At 37.0% G+C, this 24,849-nt stretch overlaps 1 protein-coding gene across 2 annotated transcripts in view; it reads left to right on the top strand.

Annotated features, from left to right (window-relative positions):
• Positions 1-3,209: 3,209 nt before the first annotated feature.
• Positions 3,210-24,849, top strand: part of Spt20 (transcription factor Spt20 homolog) — a 357,561-nt gene continuing 335,921 nt past the window's right edge. Inside the window, exons 1-2 of one of the 2 annotated variants that reach the window (XM_090388213.1) lie at positions 3,210-3,412; positions 22,896-23,058. In XM_090388213.1, coding sequence (XP_090244339.1) covers positions 23,017-23,058 — 42 coding nt within the window. In that variant the 5' untranslated portion in view covers positions 3,210-3,412; positions 22,896-23,016. Of the gene's footprint in view, positions 3,588-22,895; positions 23,059-24,849 lie in introns of both variants that reach the window. The other variant, XM_090388212.1, reaches the window with a different exon arrangement.

Here is a 24,849-nt window from a genome sequence, read left to right as displayed (position 1 = left end):
AACCCGATCGCACTGCAGCTGTTGATATGCTTTTGATAAGTGAGAATATTTTGTTCGTATGGATTAGGCTGCCCATTCCGTCTATCTAAATCCCATCGAACACATATGGGACGCTCTGGGGAGACGCTTGGCGGCAAATCCGAGGGACTCATATCTGGTGAATATGTGCTTGGCAAACCCAGGGTCCTGCGCGCTGAATATCATCATTCTTCTCTTTCTTGGTGATTCCTTTCTACTTCTCTCTCTCTCTCTCTCTCTCTCTCTCTCTCTCTCTCTCTCTCTTTCTCTCTCTCTCTCTCTCTCTCTTAGGAGGTAACTTGGGAATTTTTTTTTTGGCTGGTGCAGCATAAGCCTCAGGCTTCCTTGTATCATATGGCTTTTAATAATAATAATAATAATTCCACACCCACCAGAAAATGTTCACCAGCTGAAGATGGCGCTGACAGAGGAATGGACGATGTTACCGCAAGAACATATCAACAACATTGTTCTAAGTATGGATAGGCGGTGCAAAGCCTGCATCGACATTAGGGGTGGCCATACCTCCTACTGAGGACTACCTCTTCTCTTTGTTCCATCATTGGCAGTGATGTATCTGTATCATGGCAGCCAGTGCTATTTGCCATTTTTGAATAAATTCCCTCTGTACCGTTTTGTTTCCATTGTTGTGTCGGTGTTATTTCCTTCATCATTTCTGTGCCTCACACGGTTCATTTGGTATGCTTTTCCCATATCCAGGCCACTCCTATGAGAAGCTACAGGTGAAAACGTGACTGGTCCTTAAATTTTGCACACCGGTGTACTAAGAGAAGTGGGTTAACTACTTGGTTTCCAATAGACGCAATACAAGAATCAATTCACGTCTGCATGCGGGTTTAGGGTATAGTCATATTTATCGCGTAAGATTCCTGTTTTCTGCCTCGATGGCATCAGCAAATATTCTTGCACCCCTTCTGTCCTATCTCTGTAAAAACATCCCTCCTGTTAAAAAGACCCTTCTGTAAACTCGTTAACTTTTGTTCGGTTGTGTGAAAGTAAAGAGTGTTAGTTCTGAAACTATCGAGTTTAATGGTACTCGAAACTATGGAGTACAATCAATGTTTCAGTACACAAACTATCGGTACTGAAACAATCGAGTTTATCGGTACTCCTTTTGATAGTAACAAATATTTATCGTTAGTAACAAATATGTTACTTTTGTTACTTTTGAAGTAAATATGTTACTTTTGATAGTAACAAATATTTATCCCACACGAAAGTAATAATGTCTAATGCACAAGGCATAATATGATATAGGTTTAAATTAACTATATATCGGCGTAGATACATCATAGTTTACCATAAATTTAACTAAATACCAAGGGTAAAAGCATCGTTTAATTTTATCTCATATTGTGGCTATCTTCACAACGCGATGTCTGCGCGGTGGCACAGTGGTATCGTCACCGTCCTCCCCACACCGGATGGAAAAGGCCCGGGTTCGAATGCCGTCGATGATGCGAGGAACTTTAGTGGGCTTTTTTCACTGAGACCGGTCTCAGGCGTAGATAGCAAGGTTTTTCCCCCAGAAACGGTTTATTTTTCGTCCAGCAAAACAGGAAAATCGACTAGTTAACACACGCAATTTACAGTCATTATACATATATGGGTATATGTAAGGGATTATGGGTAGCCCTAATACAATAATTTGATATTTTTCCCCAACGAGATACCAGATATTGCACTACTTCGAATAAATAACGCTTCTCTAGTAGAGGAGGCTACTGCTTATTCTCAGTGGCACTACCACCTAGACACGGTTCGAAGCTTGTTGGCTTACTCATCGGTGGGTGGGTAGGTACCCTGATAATGCAAACCACAAAAAAAGGTTAATTCCACGATATGAGAGATGCCAAATGGTGAACAGAATGATACTGTTAAGTGATACTAATTATTATTATTTTAGGTCGTAGATGACTTTCATCAACCGGTGAAATACCACCACTTTCCTTATTGGAGGCTTGAAGTGGTGAAACCCATGTTTAGTCTCTAGAGCAAAGTTTCCGGCATCTCCCCTTTCCCCATACTTCTCCTTCAACTCATGCACGGTACTAAGTACTATAGGTTTTGATACCTCTCGTGTTTGGGGTTATCATGAAAAAAAAAAAAAAAAAAGTAAAAAAAAAAAAGTCATTGGTACGAGGAAGCCTGAGGCTTATGCTGTACCAGCCAAAAAAAAAAAAAAATTGTGAATTACCCTGAGAGAGAAGGGAATCATAAAAAAAGAGAAGGATGATGATATCCGCCTTAGGACCCTGGGTATGTCAAGCCAATACTCACCAGATGTGTGCTCCTGGAGTAATGGGTAAACTATGGTGTATTTACACCGTATTATATAGTGAATTTAAACCCATATCATATTATGCTTTGTGCATTTATTCTTTAAATACAGTATCATTCTGTTCACCATTTTGCATCTCTCATATTGTGGAATGAACTTCGCAACTCTGATGGCATGTTTGCATTATCAGGGCACTTGCCCTCCCACCGATGAGTAAGCCAAACAAGCTTCGAAACGCGTTTGAGTGGTGGTGCCCACTAAGAATAAATAACAGTAGCCTCCTCTACTAGAGAAGCGCTATTTATTCGAAGTAGTAGTAGTAGTAGTATTAGTAGTAGTAGTAGTATTAGTAGTAGTAGTGGCATGTGATGCAAGAAAGCAAGTGTATGAGCTTATGCAGCATCAGCCAAAAAAAAAAAAAAAAAAAATCACACCTCTGGTATCTCGTTGTGAAGGCAGCCACAATATGAGATAAAATTAAACGATGCCTTTACGCTACATATGTAGTTAAATTTATGGGCATACGAAAGTAATAATGAAAATTTCTCCCCAGGGGCTCACATCTGGTGAGTATGATGATATCCAGCTCAGGACCCTAGGTGTGGCTTGGCACACCTAGGGTCCTGAGCTGGATATCATCATTCTTCTCTTTCTTGGTGATTCCTTTCTACTCTCTCTGTCTCTCTCTCTCTGGGTATTAAAGAATTTTTTTTTTTTTGGCTGGTGCAGCATAAGCCTTAGGCTTCCTTGCATCATATAGCTAATAATAATAATAATAATAATAATAATAATAATAATAATAATAAAATAATGTACTGCAGTTAAAAACGTCACCTCTGCATTTCCACTACCTAGGTGCCGCTGAGTTACAACCACAATAATTGTGATTTCTTTGCAGTCTGTTACTGTGTTATTAGTTTTAATTGCGGTAGGTCTGCGACGTTTTCAGTTCACAAAGTGCTAGTTTGTGATTTCTCGAACCAACTTTATTCTGCGGTGGCTGCGATTATACTGGCTTAATTGGAAAATTTGGTGCTGGCTGAAATTTTTATTTAAGTCGGCACAATCGGCTAGTAACTTTACAGAGTACCTGTGAGTAGCCCGTTCATGAACTATACGTCTCACCCTTCAACACATTTTATTTGCTGTAAACTGTGTTATATGCTCTTTTCTGAAACGCCACATTTAATTTTGTGGCGGAAATAAGAAGTTGTTACACGATGCTTAAGTGCTTGTGTTTTTAAAATGCAAGAAGACAACTGTTTGTGTATGTTTTTTTAATGATATTCTTTAATGAATTAAATGAACGTACTTTTAGAATGTGTATTGTGCAACGTGTAGTATTTTGTACGAGCGGTCCTTAATGCAAATAAAGTTGGTGATGTTATTTGCTATTTTACATTCAATGATTCCTTATGATATACATATGAAATCCTCATAAAGTATTTAGTTACATTTTAGCAATTAAAATAAAAGGTTGATTGTTTTAACATGGACCGCATTTTAAGTAATCCAGTGGGTAGTAGGGTTACGCATTTTATGATTGAAAAAAGGCGCAGCCTTTTTCAGGATGAAATGTGGATTTTTGATAACATAATTATAAAAAAAAAATTATAACCATGGTGAGGGCAAAAAAGCCTCAATCCACGAAAGCTGTATAAAGTTACAAATGAGGTAGTAGTAGCAGTGGCATGTGATGCAAGAAAGCAAGAGTATGAGCTTATGTAGCATCGGCCAAAAAAAAAAAAAACAAAAATCACACCATTCCCTCCAAATGCTTGTCCAGTTCCTCCTTAAATTTATTCAACCTATCAACTTCCACAACGACAGATGGAAGTTTGTTCCAGCAATTAACCACCCGCTGGCTCAAGGCAAATTTCCGCACATCTATTCTACCTCTGTCTTTTCTTAATTTGAATTTATGCCCCTTTAGGTTCGTAATCTGAACAAGTGGAAGGATCCCATCAGAATTCAGCGTGCTCAATCCGTTCAAGGCTTTATACACCTTAATCAGATCACCGCGCAGGTGCCTAGTCTCCAGCTGCTGCAATTTGCAGAACTTAAGCTTCTCTTGGTAAGAGGATCCCTTCATTCCCCTCACCAATCTTGTTGCCCATCTCTGTACATGCTCAAGCAAATCTACATTGCCGACCGGGCTAGCCGGGTGGGTAAAGTGCCTGCCTAGCAACCCAAAGGCTGCGGGTTCGAATCCCGCCTCGGCTTGGATCAAAGTACTGCAAAAAACCTTGGGAGGTGCATTATGGCCACAGAAGACGATGCGCCAACAACTACCAAAAAAAAAAAAAAAAAAAATTACATCCTTCCTAAAATGAGACCTCCAGACCTGTCGCAGTTCCCAAGGCGTGGCCTGACCATTGCCTTATAGATAGGGCACTGACTCTCTTTAAAAATTACAGGCTTCAAAAAAACGATAAGTTTTTGCCTTTTTATTTACCTAATTGTTATTTTATATTGTACTTTATACGTAGTCTTATAGTTATTGTTACCCTCGTTATTTTTAATTTTGATAAAGAGTTTTTGCAGATTACTACTTAATATACGTAAAACCGTTATTTTCGTATCTTGCAGCCATTGTTTTTGTATAGAGTAGTAGGGAATTCAAATTTTTAATTGTGGTAACTAGGTAGCGCTAACGTATAATTATATAGCGTAATACGCATCACTGCATTTAGGATTCTATTAGATAGCATAGTATTGACAATTAATTAATTAAATTTATTGATCTTATTAATTTAAATTATCATGCCCTAGACTAGAGCAGCAAAGCAACGGGCACAAAGTGGCAGGAGTGCTGTGACTCGAGGGAGAACTGAGGCGGGCAATTCTCCAACGCATCACAGCCTAAAAAAATGTGCAACTTGTGAAATGTTTGCCGAACTCTCTGGAACAGAAAATGATCTAGCCAAGGAGGATGTCTTTGTGTGTGCCAGGTGCAGAGAGTGTATAGAAATTAGGCATCAACTCAGTGTTCTACTGGGCGTCTATGAGAGGTTGAGATGTAGGGTAGATGCCCTCGAAGAAATTAATTTGAGGGGCCCGTCAAGCACTCAGCTGCCCAACTCAATGCCAGAGCTCACTCCTGGACATCAGGCAACACAGCGGCAATCTCCAAGGCAGAATGCGCTGGTCCCAAAGGAACTAGTTAATGTTGGTGACTCTGTTGTCAGGGAGACAAGGAATATATTGTGTAAAAAGGATAATGGAACAGGACAAGAGTATGTCTGCCAGGGGCAAAAGTTGATGACGTTGTAAAGCCTATATCATCTTTTAAGATATTGTTGTACATGTTGGCACCAATGACATTAAGAGTAGGAGATCTGCAGATTTACTTAACAAGTACAGGTCAATGTTGCAAAAAAGTTGTGAATTAGGGTTAAATTTAAAAGTGTCTGCAATTCTGCCCAGACACGATAGGAGGGAGAATATGATAAGAGCCTTGTCAATCAATTCGGCCCTGGAGGGAATGTGCAAGGGGTAGAATTTTTTTCAGCCTGGTCTGTACTTGTTAACAGGAGAGACTGCTTCTACAGGGATGGGATACGCTTAAATAGAAAGGGTGCAAGAATATTTGCTGATGCTGTCGAGGCAGTGTTAGGTGGGTCGGAAAACTGCTAGCTTGGGGGGGGGATTCACAGACTAAAAGGTTAAAAGTAGCCGCAGGCAGAGGTGAAGGTGATTCTTGCACAACTTCTATTAGAATAAGTAGCGACCTGGAGCGAGTGGTGTTGGGGGTTTCGGGGACTGATGGCAGTCATTGAGAAACAGGTGGGTATATGGGATGTGTTAGGGTAACTAATAATAAGGATAAGTACATGTATACTTGCATGTATAGCAATGCTAGAAGTATAGTAAATAAATTTGAAGAATTTGAAGTGTTGGTCAAGACATCAAAGGCAGATATTGTTGGTATAGCAGAGACGTGGTGTCACACAGATATAAGGAAAGCAGAACTGGAATTTGGGGAGTACAATGTGTACAGAAAGGATAGACAGGATAGGAAGGAAGGTGTTATGCTGTTAATTAAGAAAAACATAAAATCAAAAGAAGTGCATCCAGTTGATATAGATGAACAGTGCACTGTTGAGTCAGTTTGGTGTGACATAAGCACTTCGAAAGCAAAAATAAGACTAGGAGTGTGTTATAGGCCTAATGAGTACAATGAACAATTGTACAGAGAAATAGAGTGGGCTAGTAAATCAGAATGTCTTATAATGGGGGATTTTAACTTCCCAGATATTGACTGGAACTTGTGGGTTAGTCACTCACACACTAGTAAGACTTTTGTGCATTTATTGGATGATTGTTTTCTGCAGCAGCATGTTAGAGGGGCAACCAGAGAGGGTAATACTCTTGATCTAGTTATCAGCAGTGATCATTCGTGTAATAAGAATTTGCAGATAAAGGAGCCACTAGGTGGCAGTGATCACAGTGTACTGATGTGGGATTCACTTAAAGATATAATTACCATCAGGGGTAAAAGAAAGGGTTTTTGCTTCCGTAAAGGTGAGTACAGTGCTCAGACAGTTTTTAAATTCTGTACAGTGGGATAACTGACAATGTTACCAACAGTAAATTCTAAGTGGGAAGCATTCAAGGAATTAATCGTGGATGCTACTAAAAGTTTCATATGTATTAAGAAATATTATTCAAGGTTTAGGCCTAAATGGTTATCAAATAAACTAATGAGACTCGTGACAGAGAATAAAAATGCACGGGATGCATATAAATTATCAAGCGACTCGGAAACCTATGGCAGATATAAGCTAGTCTGAAATCAGGTCACAAAGGAGGTTCAGCAGGCGAAGGCAGATTACGAGAAATCTTTGGGAAAAGATGCTAAGAAAAACAGCAAGGATTTTTTTTTACTTATATAAACTCTAAAAGGAAGGGGATGAATTTGATCGGTCGACTTGATATCGATGGTTCGACTGTTGATGATTTGCTCAGATAGCAAAAAAACCGAATGAGTATTTTGCATGCACATTCACACATGAGGAGTTATTAAGGTTTGAAAATGGTAAAAGGTTATCAAATTGTAGCAGGGTGCTTAATGATTTTGTAATAACTTTGAACCAAGTGGAGGAGAAATTGTTGAAGTTAAACATAAGAAAGGCACCTGGGGTGGATGGGATCTATCCAGTTATATTAGAGTCGGCGGCAAAGCAACTAAGCAAACCCTTAGCCATAATTATGAGAGCATCCTTGGACTCAGGGGAGGTCCCCACGGACTGGAGATGTGCAAATGTATCCCCAATTCACAAAGGGGGATCGAAGGTTGATACGAGTAATTACAGACCAGTTAGTTTAACTTCTGTTCAAGGTAAAATAATGGAGTCACTGATTAAAGATGTATTGCAGGATCATCTAGACAAGACTGCAGCAGTAATTCAGACACGGCATGGGTTTGTTAAGTGAAAGTCTTGTCTGACAAATTTGATAGGATATTATGATGTTGTTACAAAGGAACTGGATGCAAAAAATAATTTTGATATCATATATTTGGATTTCAGGAAAGCTTTTGACACTGTTGTGCATGGAAGACTATTGTACAAACTGGAGCAGAATGGTATTAAGGGTAAGTTGCTACAATGGATAAAAGGATGGTTGAGTCGGAGAAGACAGAGGGTGGTAATTAATGGGTGCTGCTCTTCATGGACTAATGTTATTAGTGGAGTCCCACAGGGTTCGGTGTTAGATCTACTGTTGTTTTGTATATTTATCAATAATATTGATGAAGGTATATCAGGCTTAGTGTCGAAGTTTGCAGATGATACAAAGGTTGGCAGGGTTGTTAATGACAGTAATGGCAGTGTGCTACTGCAACAGGATCTAGATAATTTGGGTAGATGGGTTAAGAAGTGGCAACTGAAGTTGAACCTTGACAAGTGCAAAGTACTGCATATGGGTAGAAGTAACTCCAGAGAAACGTACCAACTGTGTGGTACTACACTTAATGTGGTAGAAAATGAAAAACACCTGGGAGTAATTGTGCAGTCAGATATGAAGTTTACTGTGCAATGCAGACAGGCTTCCAGGCAGGTCATGGGGTTTTGTTAATGATATATAGGAATTTTGCTAGCAGGGAAAAGGAGGTGAGTGTCCCTCTCTATAAGGCAATGGTCAGGCTCATGCCTAATCAAAGAAGTTACTAGGCTTTTAATAACAGAAGAAGTACAGTTCAAGCTTTAGACTTAAATGGATATCAGATGAGTAATTGAGACATGTGGCAAAGAAGAAAAGTGCATAGGATGCATATAAATTATCAGGTGATAGAGAAGCCAATGGTAGATATAACTTAGTGTGTAATCAAGTCACAAAGGACGTTAGGCAAACTAAGGTAGATTATGAGAAGTCTCTCGCAAAGAAAAGCAGCAAGGAATTTTATGCTTATATTAACAGTAGAAAGAAGGTGTTGAATCTTATTGGGCCACGATGTCTAAAGTTAACTGTTGATGACCCTACTCAGGTTGCAGAAAAATTGAATAAGTATTTTGTATCTACATTCACACATAAACAATTCTTGAGGAAAGGAGATGCCCGAAGTTAATCAAACTCTAACGAGGAGCTAAATGACTGATTATTGAAAGGAAAGTTGAGGAGAAATTGTTGAAGATTGATATAAAAAGGTGCATGTGGTAGATGGAGTCTAATTATATTGACGGGAGGCAGCAAAGGAGGTAAGCAAACCCTTAGCCATAATTATGACACTACCTTGGATTCAGGGGATGTTCCTTTGGACTAGAGATGTGCCAGTGTATCCCCAATTCATAAAGGGGGATAAAAATGTAATGTGAGTAATTACAGACCTGTTAGTTTAATGTCTGTTCCAGGGAAAATGATGGAATCACTGGTTAAAGAAGTAATGCAAGATCATCTGGATAGGCATGCAGTTATACTACAATCACATCATGGATTTATTAAGGATTGTCTCGTCTAACCAGTCTGATAGGTTATTATGATGCAGTGACAAGTTAACTGGATACAAAAAATAATTTTGAAATTTTATACTTGAATTTCAGGAAGGCTTTTGATACTGTTGTACATAAAAGACTGCTGTACAAACTGGAGCAAAGTGACATTAAGGGAAAGTTACTGCTCTTGATAAAATGGAAGAAGACAGAGAGCAGTCTTCAATGGGCTCTACTCTTTGTGGACTAAAGTTATTAGTGGGATTCCCCATGGTGCAGTGCTGGCCCATTGTTGTTTTCGGTATTTCTCAATGATTTTGGTTTTTTTTTTTTTTTTTTTTTTTTTTAAGAGCATTAGCAACTAAGGCCATATTGCTCCGGGATATGCGGTGGTCATTCCCTGACCTTTCCGCATCCTCCGTATTTGGTGGTGACGGGCTCAAACCCCGGTCTAATCCAGAAGCGTGTGCTACGCACTGCTGCTCCTGCCCACCTGGCTACGGAGGCACCTAATGATATTGATGATAGTATATCAGACTTAATGTCTAAGTGTGCAGATGATACAAAGGTTGGCAGAGTAGTTAATGACAGTCATCAGGGTGAGCTACTGCAAAAAGATCTAGGAAAATTGGGTTGATGGGCTGAGAAATGGCAGTTGAAGTTTAACATTGACAAATTCAAAGTACAGTAAACCCCCGCTATTCGCGGGGGTTACGTTCCTGAGAAATGTTGCGAATACTAAGTTATGGCTCCCATAGTAATAAAGGGGTTCCGTTTCAAAGTATGAAATATATAAGAAAAACTAGTCTAAATTTTTGTCTATGTATGTATTATATGTACCTTCATAATATGACTGTACATAGACAGTACATAGTGAAATGCAAGCATATGGCATCGAAATGAAAATAAGAAACAATTTAATATTAAATGTAATATTTATTAGAAATTTCAAACCAGCGCCTTTGCTAGCAAAAAAAACTTATCCCGCCGGTGCTATCACCAGTTTCGCTAAAGTGTTGATAAAGGAGTTTTGCCTTTTCACAAATGGTGAGTTGAATTTAATGGAATTTTATTTTGAGTTCGGTCTTCTATCCACAGATTTAAAGCTTTTTCCATTTTTTTCTAATTTAACATCACGAGTTACAGAGCAAATTTTTGAAGCAATTAGCGCGTTTTCAAGGACACTACGGCGGATTTTTTCTTCCGATTTTTTGATTGATTGTACCGTTGACTCATTGATTTTATAATGTTTTGCCACTGAAGAGACACTTTTACCATTAGAAATTTTGTCTAATAACTCAATTTTATTCGCTAATGTCATCACCTTCTTTGATCTTTTCACATTTCCCTTGTTATTCGTAGCCATATTTTTGTACGGGTAAAAAAGACTTGTCCACAATAAAGGCACTTTCTTCCGTTAACACACTTGAAAAAGTCTGTTTTACATGCAAAATGGTAGATTTATCACTTTTGTAAGCATATCAATTTATAAATTGATAAATTTATTCAATTTATAAGCATATAAATTAAAAGCAAATGACCAAACCTTCCATGACAAGCGCATAACACATACTGAACAAGGATTAGCGAGAAACATCCACGCTCGCAATTTTGTCACCCCTCTCTCCCCCCACCCACTGAACGATGTTTTGACCTGGAAAGATAATTTTAGCCACGCCCATGATTTTTTATGGCGGAAAATATTCACGCCGCTTTAAAATTCACATTTTTTTAGGTTTCATTTTATATTAAATCAGCGATCGCGAATAAGCGAAACCGCAAATACAGATACCGCGAATAGCGGGGGTTTACTGTACTGCATATGGTAGTAGTAACCCCAGAGTAATTTATCAACCATGTGGTAATACACTCAGGGTAGTGGAGAATGAAAAATACATAGGTGTAATTGTGGAGTTATTAATGAAATTCTCTGAGCAGTGCAAGCTTGCTGCTAGAACTCGGGTTTTGTGAATGATATACAGAAACTTTGCTAGCAGGGAAAAGGCGGTGATTATCCTTTTGTATAAGGTCATGGTGAAGCCACATGTTGAATACTGTATACAGGTCTGGAGGCCTGACTTTAGGATGTAGATTTACTGGTTCAGTTGCAGAGAAAAGCTCAACCAGACTGGTGAAGGGAACAAAAAGGTGCTCTTATCTAGAAAGGCTTTAGTTTTGCTAATTGCAGCATCTCGAGACTAGACAGCTGTGGGGAGATATGTTGAAGGTGTTTAAATTCTTGAATGGATTGAATAAGCTGAATGCTAATGGCATTCTTCTACTTGCTGAGACTACACACATAGATGTGCAGAAGTTTGCCTTCAGCTAGTGGGTGGTTGATTGTTGGAACAGGCTTCCATCTGTTGTTGTGGAAGTGGATTTGTTGAATAAATTCAAGGTAGAACTAGACAAATTCTTGGAGGGTACAGATGGGCAAACTGTAGTAGTTTTTTTTTTTTTTTTTTGGCCCATGTTACATAAGCTTGCTTTCTTGCATCATTTGCCATTATTACTACTACTACTAATAGCATAAAACTGTCACACCTGACTACTGTTATTGACCACTCTGCCAATTTATATTTTATTTTGAAACTTAGACATTAAGCTAGATCCTTTGTTGAAAAACTGCTCATGCTGTGATACTGTGTGGCGAAATTTAGCACAGACTTTCCTTTTCCTTAAATCTTCATGCATAATTTGACTGGTCATCTCTTTATTCATGTCCAACTCATAACTAGACCTGATGTAGAGTGGTCGGGAGCATAAGAGCAGTAGCACATATTCTTTGAGTGGACCGGGGTTCAAGCTCGTGACTGCTAAATATGATTAATATTTGTATTGATGATTTATTGTAAACTCCACTGACCTGGTTTTCGTGCCGGAGTATAAACAAGAACCGTCATTCTGAGGGTCAAACAATGATCTATTTGACCATCAACGTTGACAAATGACAATTCCCAAGCTTTTGCAACTCTGTCCTCATTTTGAGAGGTTTACAGACTCTCACTTCTTGAGTTATTCCGACATCCCCGTGTCCTCCATCTTTGAACCACTTTATCATTCAAATACACTAGCACAACTTAATGTTTAATCACCATTAATAGTTTTTAACATTTCATACATTTCCCTTGCAGATTTTCTCATTTTAAAGCAACATTTTTTGCTCATTGCTCCATTGCAAAATTGTGACATGGAATGGCAACGCTACTAAACTTATTACTTGCAACTTGTCAGTACTGAACAGTCTCTGTACCACAAAACCGTATTTTGGAGGAAGTTTGAACTACAACATACCATTAAGGTTTCAAATTCATTGAACATGATGGCAACAACACAAGTCCATCAACTTTATTGCCACACCTTGATATATTTCTTCTCTGTTACTGGTCTTATCAGTTCATCTGACCTCCATTTAGCTCTAAGCCTTGAAGAATGTATCTTAGCTAGTAGAAAAGAAAAGTGTAAAAAGTGACACAGAATAGGAGTTAGCTGAGGTGCATAAGTTTTGAGAACAAGTGGAGAAATACCAGTAGGACCTGGCACTTTCTTGGGATCAAGACTGTTCAAAATTCTTCTGCCATCCTTTTGACAGAAAACCACAGTAGGCAGTGATGGAGTGTAATGGGAATGGTTTATCAAGATCAATAATACAAGAATTAAAAGAAAAGTAGGATGCTTACTAATTCAGCTTTATTTTTAGCTGAGATTTCAATAGAACCATCAGGTTTTGACAGAGTTGGTTGCACTCAGTAACTTTGGTGAGAGAGCAAATTACTGTATGGACAAGAAGCAAGTTTTTTGCTCATAGCCTGTTCAAAATCTAGTTTGGACAATAACTGCTTTACAGTTGGTGCGAGCTTTGGTGTAGGCAGAAAATGAACCCGGAGATTTGGATGCTAGCCAATTGCATGATATCCAGCTCAGGACCCTGGGTGTGACAAGCCCATACTCACCAGATGTTGAGCCCCTGGGGTTAAATTAAGTATATATGGACTAAAAAAAAGTATTTAAAAATGTATTATGGATTTTATTTGGTGACCTGAAACCCCATGTTGGCCACTAAATAATAGCAATCAAAAATGCCCCTTCAGTTCCTTTAATTTCAAAACATGGCATCTGTAAAAGACAGTTAACCAGTCATTTTTATTCTGTGCAGTTGGCCCGGACACTATTCCAGTTTTATCATCAAGCGTGCTAATGTCTGCATCTCTGACTCCATTGCCTCCATTTTCAGTAGGTATTTGAAAAAAATATTCTTTCCTCAGTTTTGGCTACAATATAAAGTATTTTCTCTTCACAAAGTTAAAACTCCTTTAGCTCCTAAATACTTCCATCCCATCTCTATCTCCTCTTTTATTTTAAAGTTTATGCAGAAAAGCATGGCTTCCTGTCCTCGCTGAACAGATCCTTCTGGTTTAGTTTCCAAATATACATTATAGGAGAAGGTAATCTCCATTGTCACAACTCTGTTGGAAACCTCTTTTCTTGCCACTAGGGCTCTCAATCAAAAGGTACAACTTGATATTGTCTATTCTAATATCACTGCTGCCTTTGATTCAGTAACTGTTTCCAGACTCATTTCCTTACATAATCAATTCTATGCAATTTTGGGTGACCCCCACCCTTCTACTTTATTAGAGCGTTCCTTATTGACAAGTCATTATTCCTTTCCACTGGACAGGAAAGGAATAATGACTATATATTCCAGATGTATATAACAAAACTATTTCTATGGAATTCCACAGGGATGAACTCTTTTGGCCTTGCTTTTCTTCTTAATTCCTCTTTGCTTCTTCTTGGAGTGCAGTTTGTCTCGTATGCAGACGACCTAAAAGTCTGGGCCATATCTAACCCTTGAGGAGGCCACTGTCAACAACCAATTACGTAATCATTACCTAGAAATCACAGAAATTATTTCTTGACTTTTGGTCTATAAACACACAAAAATCCCACTATCTTACTACTTCCAAAAACAAGACTCCCTTCCTAATTTCCCCAAATATTTTAAGCCAGACAATTTCAAAAGTCCTTGTGCATAAAGATTTGGGCAACTACTTTGATGAAAACTTTCTTTTTAATACTTGACTCCAAAAACTCTGAACCTTCTATCTTAAAAAAAAAAAAAATAAATAAACAAATAAAGCATGGCTATTAAGACAAAATCTGGTATAATAACAATACAGCTGTTATTCAAAAATTTATCAAGGTATTTGTTTACTCTTTTGTTCACTGTGGTTCTGAAGTTTAGTCCGGTGCTGCCCATTCCAGTCTGAAGAACCTTCTAGCAGTGAATAGCAGTAAATTATCAGCTCTTGAAATGGGCTAATTTTAAATCTGGTTTTGTTTACGGAATATCTAGAACTGACTTGTTCTGAAACTGGATAATGGGTTTTAGCATTAGTAGAGGCATATGCTGCAAGAAAGCAAGCTTATACAGCATAAGACGAAAAAAAGAGCCAGTTCTCTTTTTCCATTTTTTTTTGACTTTACCAGCCAATTCTGCTCCCTCTTTCTGTTTGGAGCAGAATTGGCTGGTGTATTTCTTAAAATATCAGGTGCAAACCCTCCTTGCAAACCCTACTGGACAATGGGATTAAATTCTTTGTTAGTTTTTTTCCCAGGGCTATCTGTGGAGCTTATTAATGCATTTAATATTAATCCTTTACTATTTATGAGTTTTTTTTTTGACATTGCACTTTGTATTAATGTTCAGTATTTATCATTGATTGGTGTTTAATATTTGTATGCATGATGAAAAATTTATTTTTAATACTTGACTCCAAAAACTCAGGACCTGTAACTTTAATGTTTATTTGTGTCATTATAGAGATCTACTATGGTGCCAGCCAAATTTTATAGTGCCAGCCAAAAAAAAAAAAAAAAAAAAAAATCACTTCATTTTCTCATCCATTCCAATAATTTGGCCAAACCATCTTTAAATTTTACTCAAAACTCATATATATATATATATATATATATTACCTGTACATTATGTTAAGATCTGTTTAATCCTTTCTGGCCTTTGCTGTGCAGGGTACATGTGGCTGGATATCTTGTAAATTTATTAATTTAGAAATAAATAAGTATTTATTTATGTACATAATATTATTTTTTACAATTTTTTAAGTTCTGCAAAAAAGGCAGACAGCTATTATACTCTCCAGAAATTCATTTGGATTAATAAAGGAAAAAAAAAAATAGAAGAAAGAATGGTTTATAAGAAAAATTATTCAGCAAATTTGTTTGAACAGTAAATTCTGTGATGTCCACTGAGAAATGTAATAAATACAGTAGAACCCGGATAAGAAGTTTTCCAAGGGACCGGATGTTTAGAACTTCTTAAAAGGGAAAAGACCTAAGAGTATAAAATGTTAACTACACAAATAAAAATGAAAGAATAGACAACATACATAAGTTAAAGATCATTTTTAAGTACTATTTCAGAATTTATATATATTTCACTTTGCCTTTGGGAAACATTTTTAAACTGAGGATTTCTAATTGCTTAACATTCTGTTCATTAAACTCCTTACCAAATACTCATTACCAAGTTGGAAGGATGAGCTCCTTGAGAGTTCCAACATACCTTAAAAGGTCACAATTACAATAAGACAGAGCAACAATCCACTAAGTAATTCAGAACAGTTGACAGCTGTTCAGAACTGGAAAGTTGAACATCAGAACTTAACGGCATGTGCATCACTGTGCTTCATGTGGGCGATATTTCCAGTTAATGGATATCGATGAAAACAATTGCAATATATCACTTCCATTATATCAAAATGTTTCTACTAAACAGGATTTAGCGCTGAAAGCTTCAGACTATGGAAAATTCACTAATCAAACAAGTCAGTGTCAAGCATCATTTTAGTTCGTAGTAAATCGGTGAAGTAGGTGAAATGGCATCGTTTTGGTGATATTTCATATTGTGAATGCCTTCACTAGTTGCCCTGATATTGCACTATCTCAAATAAGGAATTCTTCGACAGTGGATTCTCGAATAGGCAACACTTTGCCAGTGGATTCTCGGTGGTGGTAACTTCTACAAGTATATAGAAGTATATACTTCTATACAGTGCTTTTTTTGTAAAAGAATAGGTGCCGGTACTCATTCTTTGCCATCAGGAAAAATTGAAAATTAAAAGGATATGAAAAGTACTCGAAATTTTTTTTTTTTTCCTGATATTGTTACTTTAGTGGGAATTTGGATTGAGAACAACAAATTTAGTATATTAACACAGTTTATTAAGCATAAATTTATTATTTAAGTATATAAAAAAATAAGTAAAATGTGAGTAAAATAAGTAAATAAATCGGTCAACTACTGAATTCCGGGCACTCAGGATGAAGGGTCCGTAGTCACTAATGGTCGTTAGTGTAGTATCTCAAATAGAGAGCTTTATGGTAACTGAAAAAAAGTTTCTAGTACCCTGGCTTGACCTAAAACTGAGGAACTAACAAAAATGTTGTCTATTTGAGTCTTTCCAGTTGTTGTGAATGAAAAGGGTAGGAGAAGCGACTCTGACTTCTTCCTGGAGAAGCGACTAAACTCTTGGGGGAGAAGCGACTGGCAGGTGAGGGCCGTACAAGGCTCCATGCAGGTGCCTACCCACCACTGTCGCCTTAACACTGGCTCTCCTTGCCGGGACAACTCCAGCTTCGGAAATTTTTAAAAAATACTTCTTGTCGCAAAATTTGTAAATGCCCTATAAAGGTCATTTATTAACTAAAAAAAACTGCAGCTATTAACAACCCACTGCAGGATGGAAACCTCCTCAACAATGCATGTTGAGGGAAATGGACCATAATCTGCCACGCTGGTTGGCAGATCGACTGTATTTAGCAGTCAGGGGCTTGAACCCCGGTCTACTCCCACTCCTGACTATTCAGCTATGGAGGCCATTTATTAACTATTTAGCAACCTTTTTGTCACGAAAAGGAGAGTACAAAGAAGCGGGCTATCGAAGTGCAATAAATTTTTTTTTTTAACACAAAAAGTAAATGATAGATTTCAGTGGGAATAATTTTCCCTTCATAAGCATCGAATAAAGCGTAGCTAATCTGATTTTTAAATTTTTAGCTCCATTAGCAATGGTGGTGCCTCCATAGCCAGGTGGGAAGGAGCAGCAGTGCGTAGCACGCTTCTTGATTAGACCGGGGTTCGAGCCCATCACCACCAAATACGGAGGATGCGGAAAGGTCAGGGAATGACCACCGCATATCCCGGAGCAATATGGCCTCAGTTGCTAATGCTCCTAAAAATCAAAAACAAACATTAGCAATGGAAATAGGGGGGGGGACACGAAAATTTGTCACATTTTCCTGTCTGGCGCCACCATTTTTAATTTTAAAATTATTTTAAAATTATGTTTTAAACCTACTCGTTGAGCTCTTTCCAATGGTTTATAATAAGCTGTAGGTTGTCGACATTTTTTGTCCCCCCACATTTTACCCCTCCATTTCTCAGACAAATTTTTGTCAACAACGATCAATATGGCGTTATGTTGGCCCACATGATGTACAAACCCATGCAAAATTTCAAGTCAATAGGTTGAGTGGTTCCAGAGATACAATGCTGTGACAGACAGACATCCGAGTGACATTATAAGGGCCCTTCGTTAGACTGCGGACTCTAAAAATAATAAGTAAAAATAATTCCATAATAAAGTTTTTTTGTAGAATATTCAAATTTTTATTAAGTTCTCATCTGACACTCTATGCAACTTCTTTTCTTCCTCTTTGTGTGTCAGTTGTCCGAAGCAGCCACGAATCGACATATTTGCTGGATTGAAGCGGGTCAGCGGCAGCCTACAATTTTAAGAAACAGTAGTGAAGAAACTGTTTTTGTCATCAACGAAGCTCTTATTTTGCTGGCAATCTGATTCATTTGTGAAAATCCTTGTTCACATTGAATCGATGAAATTGGTATCGTACTCAGAGTGTCCATCAAATGCTTCAGTTCTTCCGAAACAATCTTTTCAATTAGGTATTCCCAAAATCCACGAATTGTATCTCTTTCATTTAACTGTAACCTAATTGACAATTTTCTAACTTCACATTTCACTAAATGTCATCATTTCACGTTTAGAAGGTTTAATACCTTTGTTGTCTTCATTTTTCTTCTTTCGTCATCGATGTTGTCATTAGTTCTTAAATTTGAATTTTTTCTTTTCTTTTTTTTTTTTTTTTTTGAAACTGTCCAAAATGTCAGTGTCATTCGGATATTCAAGTACTGTGACCATGTAAACAGAGATAGGGAAAATTTACGGAAAAATGTCGATAACGCACTTCTGCGAAAGAACAGATGATTATTTATTATTTTTCGGGGTAAAAGAAAATCACGCTCTCCTAATTCTCGAATGGGGCACTTATAGTTGATTCACAGGGGTGTCCAACCTTCGGCCCGCCTGGAAAGTTAACTAAAACAGCATAAAGAAATCTAACTTTGAATTTTTTTTGAATATGGTCCCTGTACGGGAAAAGTTTGGACACCACTGCAGTAGAAGGTGTTGCTATTTTGTTGTTATTTTTGTTTTTAGAAGCATTAGCAACTAAGGCCATATTGCTTCGGGGATATGCGGTGGTCATACCCTGATCTTTCTGCATCCTCTATATTTGGTGGACACGGGCTCGAACCCCGGTCTAATCAAGAAGCGTGTGCTACGCATTATTGCTCCTGCCCACCTGGCTACGGAGGCGCCAGTAGAAGGTGCTCTTCTCTGCTCACTGCAGACCAGCACCTTCTCCATATGTGGGATAGGTGGTCGGATAGGTTTTACCAGGTACCACTAAGTTGTAGAATGGTAAACCCTTTAGCTCTCTTAATTTGCACAGCAGCACTAATTGCCTAAATTGCCCGAAGACCAGAAATGCGAACAGTGCGTACCAAGTTAATTCTTCGTTCACTATATTAAAATTTTTTTTGCTCAATGGAAAGTATTTTAAATGTAACTTCCAAGGGGAATTCAAAATAATTCGCTATAAAAGGACATCATTAAACAGAGGTTCGACTGAATAATTTAGAATTATAAAAATGGTTATACAGTTTTATGTAGAAAATAACTTAACAATAGACAGTGAAAAATGCAAATTTAGTTAAATAATTTTAAGTTTTGAATAGTAGGTAAACATGTGAAAAAAATTTACGGAATATTATGAATTTCGAAGTGCACTGTATCCAAATGTCACACATCACTGTTAATAAAGATGCCGTACTTTTTTTGGAATGGTACACCGTACCGTTGTGTACGTCCCAAAAAAAAGCACTGCTTCTATAAATATATAAGTATATAGAAGTATATAAAGAATACTTGATGAGGAGCAAGCTAGCTTTAGGACAGGATTCTCAACTATGGATCACCTTCACGTAATATCACAGCTAATGAAGAAAGCAAATGAATATAAAACACCATTATGCCTGGCATTTGTGGATTATAAAAAGGCATTTGATTCCATACAGCATAAGGAAATGTTTCGGGCTTTGGAAAGACAGGGCATATATACCCTATATATTATGATTTTGAAGAAAATATACGAGAATGCTACCCCCTTTATTAGACTAGACAAAGACAGTAGGTAATTTAAAATTGAGAATGGAGTTTGACAAGGAGATACAATATCTCCGAAGTTGTTTACAGCTCCCTTGAGGAAGCTTTCAGAAGATTAGACTTGTCACAGAAAGGAGTCAATATGAATGGAGAGTACCTAAACCATTTACGATTTGCAGATGACATTGTGGTCATAAGCCACGATCCCAAAGAATTAGAGGAAAATCTTAGTCAGTTATGCAGAGTTAGTAAGGATTTTTGACTAAAGATGAATATGGCTAAAACAAAAGTAATGATGAACAAGTATGCCACAGAAAGGGATGTTATGATTGAAAGAGCAGTAATTGAAAAGGTGGAGTCATATACTTATCTGGGACAAGTCATTGGCTGTAATAATGATAAATGGCTGGAAGTCAAGAGAAGAATAAATTTTGGATGGATAGCATTCAGGAAATATAGTCACATACTGTGGAGCAATATCCCAATTTGTCTGAAACTTAAAATAATGAACCATTGTATACTCCCCACCATGACTTATGAAAGTGAAACTTTGGCACTCACCAAAAGAATGGAAGAGAAGCTGAGAACGATACAGCAAAGAATGGAATGAATTATATTGGGAATCAGACTGTTAGATAAGAAGAGAAACACATGGATTAGGCAGCAAACTCAATTAAAGGACATTCTAATCAAAACTAAAGAACTAAAATGGTCTTGAGCAGGACACATAGCTCGAAGACATGACAGATGGACTAAGAATATAACAGAATGGTACCCAAGAGGGGCTAGAAGAAAACCTGGAAGACAACAACAGAGATGGACAGATGAAATTCACAAGTTCATGGGAAGTAAATGGATGGCCATTGCACAAAACAGAAGGAACTGGAAAGTTGCTGGAGAGGCCTTCATCCTGCAGTGGATTGAAAATGGCTGATGATGATGATGATATAGTAAAATTTTTTTAGGATAGCTCGTTATGATATATTCATTCACATCCCTTGTTGCATCTGAACTGTAATAGTGAAATATTCATGTATACACACGAACCTTATAGCACAAAAGTGTTGTATGGCTTAAGGGGCAAGCCAATGTGATGGCTCAGAGTGCTTAAGTTTATAGGGGTACCAAAAATTGATAGAACAAGAGGGGGAAAATAATAAAAGAAAACATCAATCAAGAAACCAGGGAACAATTTAAAGAATGAGTTCTATATTGAAAAAACTTTCAAAGAAATTTAACTGATGTCAGATCATTAAGCATATATTGAGCCAAATAAACAAAAAAACAAAATAGGCATATTCAAATTGCCTGTTAGAGATCCCTCTAACGGGCAATTTAAATGTCACAAGCTGTGTCCCTTATTTCAGAATCAATCGAGTACCTTAAAAATTGCAGAACAGATAATAAATTTAAGTGCCTTCTAAATGATGCACTTAAATGATGCCTTCTAAATGATACACTTAAATGATGCCTTCTAAATGATGCAATTTAAGTGCCTTCTAAATGATGATAAAAAAAGTTGGCAGTTTATCTGGAAATTGACCCTGAATTTGTGCTATCAAGAATTTATGCTAGAGAAAAGGATGAAGATGAAGATGGAGTTGGAATGATAGAGAAGGAATTAGTGGCTACTTTTTCAAAAATTTGGACAATGCATTTTAATTATTGAAAGACATGTTTGAGTTGATCATGAAGCCTAACAATTAATTCCAGTTTCTATACAATTTGAATTATTTTACAGAAAGAAATTATGAAGAGCTGCCTAACAGATGGTGCTTTCAGATAGTGATCAGAAAGACATTTTTGGCATTGATTTATATGAAGAATTAAAACATTTTTGAAACCATTTCAAAGACAGTTATTTTCCACCTTAAATCTTGCAATTCTTGTGCTCAAACTGTTTGACTGCATTGTTATCAAATGTGAGAATTCCTGTAGCATTGCCAGTATAAGTGGCCATCACAAAATAGAGTCTTTCAAAGATTAAATTAATGAAAACTTGTCTGCATTCCACAGTAACATAAGAGGCTGGATGGGTTGGAACCTGGATAAAGTGATTCAATGGTTTGCACCTGTTCATTTTGGGAAAAGCTAATCTTTGAAGCCAAAATTTTAATGAGTGTATAATTCATGCTACTTGTTTATTAAATGTAAATTAATAAATTTTATTTTTTTATTTTAAGATTTTAATGAAAAGAACTGAATGAAATAAACAGTAAAATTATATCAAAAAATTATATTTTATTTTTTTAACTGAAAAAACTTTTTCAGCTCATATGAATGGGTTGGGGTGCAAAGTTGCCTCAGAGTGCCACAGCTCTTTGAGCCAGCTCTGCTAAATTTAAAGTAAGTAAAAATTAAAATAATTTTTAAATAAAAATTTATAAAGTAAAAATTGAATTTGCCAATTACGGTATTTGCTTTTGTGTCCTTGAAATGATTTCCCCTGGCAGCTCTACAGGATGCCATTTACTTATATTCTTTTTAGCTCTCAATATGTACTACTCGACTACCTCCGAAGACTGAAAATGTCTCTTTCAGCAAAGTTTTGATATATTAGAATATAAATAAGTCAATTAGTTTTTCCCTCAGAAATTCTCTCTCTGATAGTGAAATGTAAATTGGCACATTGTCAGTGCCGCAATTTTTTTAAAGAAATATAGGTTCATGAGATGGATGATTCTCCCTCCCTCACCCCAATCAAAAATTGCCTCACTGAAAACTTTGCTGAATGAGACATATTTTGGGTCTTTGGACCCAAAATGTTCCATCCATCTAGCAACGTATAGTGATAGGACTAGCACTATATGTTGAGAGCACTAAAATTGATATAGTAAACAAGTTCCAGAAATACTTCCAATTGTGCCAGAAGAAAATGGCTCTGAATAATGCTGTACAGAGGAACTTCTTTGAAGGGAATAAAGGCAGTTAATTGGAAAGTTTAATTTTAGCAAGGCATTCCTGGAACTTTGAGTCACACCTCATACATAGGATATTTTTTTAATAACATTGACACTCACTTAGAATTCATTCGAATAATATGGGTATATTATTAACAAATGCATTTGACCAATTTAAAAATAGTTATTTAATTTTTAGGTGAACATTTCACTCTGATGCAGATTCATTCAAGAATATTCATTAACGAAGTCGGATCGATATAAGAAATGGCCGTGTAAGACTAATTGTTAGTGATCCAGCATGAAATTATTCATTGATAATGCAGTCCCAGTCATTTTATGCAGCTTGGCAATATTCTAATGTAGGTATTAATTAGAAATTAGTAAATTCTCTTTTTTGAACTCGATATCTAACAATCTTTATAATAATAGAGATATTATTATACTTTTATAAAGACTATTGACATATATTTATATGCTGCTTTCTAGCTAATTTTTGTCATTCACATAATGTGAGCACCATTAGAAGACAACTTTAAATCTTGGTAAACAAAATAGAACTCTGGAAGTCAAATAATGGGTATTGTATTTCTGAGAAAAAGTCCTTACTAACATAATCTGTTTTCATGGTTTGATACTTGACACTAAACTAAACTTCTAAGAGCACATAATTTCATTCACAAATTCATAATGTATGAATTTGTGAACTTCATGTTTGAAAAAACTAAATGTACTTGGTGCAGTTTCGGGCCATGATGTGGAGTGCTGGTGGGTACACCCTGCTTATATTGTGTGCTAGTCAGGTATCAGTTCTCCTATATGTGACTGCACTAGGGAAAGTATTCTTGTAAAGCTCAGCACTATTTGTCACAGTTCAAATCCTTTCAACCCTCATCCTGTCCTGATCCAGATACAGCAGAAGCTGCACTTCTTTGCACAATCTGAATTTGATGTTCATTTCTGCTGGATCACAGGTCGCATTGGGATCTCAGGAAATGATTTGGCAGACACTGCAGTCAAATCAGCGAACCGCTTTAACTCTTGCCTGGAGTCAAACTAGACAACCTGTTCCAAGAAGCAGAAATGTCTGGTCTTCCATGATCCATACATACCTTTCTCTCTGTGATGACTATTTTTAACAATTTGGAAAACACTCCTTACCAAATCAGTAATATAGATGGATGCATGCAGCCCACTCATTTGCCAATTCACAATACTATCAAATGTGCACTGATGGTTCTAAAACAGAATTGGCAGTCAGAGCAGCAGTGATAGCTTCTGACTTTTCTATCTCTGTGTTTCTTCTGATCAGATGCAATATGTACTCAGCAAAATTTTATACAGTCCATTTAGCCTTAGAAAATGTTGACTCTGTCACTAATAAACAAGTCATTATATATACTGATTCCAGAAGTGCAGTAACTGCAATACAAAACAAATGCCCATCACCTCATCTAATTATAAATAAATTAAGATTACATTTGATGGATCTCCATGATATTAGGCATGCAGTTAAATTTTGCTGGAAACTGGGATATGCTGGCATTTTGGGCAATGAGAGAGCAGACCATCTTCCATCTGTCGTTGTGGAAGTTGATAGGTTAAATAAATTTAAGGAGGAACTGGACAGGCATTTGGAGGGAATGGTGTGATTTTTTTTTTTTTTTTTTTTTGGCTGATGCTGCATAAGCTCCTACACTTGCTTTCTTGCATCATGTGCCACTACTACTACTACCAATCAGCAAAGCATTCTCTAAACAAGCATTCTCTCTATTCAACTCATTTTTATGCACCATATTGTGATTATAAAGTCACCACACAAAGATCTTGTAAACAATAGGGGACATTACTCTGGAAATTTCAGATAAGTAATAAAATTTTTCAGATTAAACATGAACACCAGTTATGGCACTCCAGCTTCAGACGAAACATATGAGAAGTAGTAGTAGGCCATACTCACAATGCATTTCTTTCTTCTTCTTACAGAGGAAATTCCACCCCGGTGTATGCACTGTGACTCAATGTTTTCAGTAAAGCATATTCTATTAGAATGTAATCACTTCCAGATCGAGTGGATTTCAACCCTGAAATCTCCCTTTAAGTTAAATGTAAGTTAGAGCTATTTCACTTTTATTTTAATCTCTCTCTTATGA

Source organism: Mastigoproctus giganteus, chromosome 2 (assembly GCF_048544385.1).
Source record: "Mastigoproctus giganteus isolate SK-2022 chromosome 2, ASM4854438v1, whole genome shotgun sequence".
In the NCBI taxonomy this organism is placed as follows: domain Eukaryota; kingdom Metazoa; phylum Arthropoda; class Arachnida; order Uropygi; family Thelyphonidae; genus Mastigoproctus; species Mastigoproctus giganteus.
This window is presented reverse-complemented; position numbering and strand designations above follow the sequence as displayed.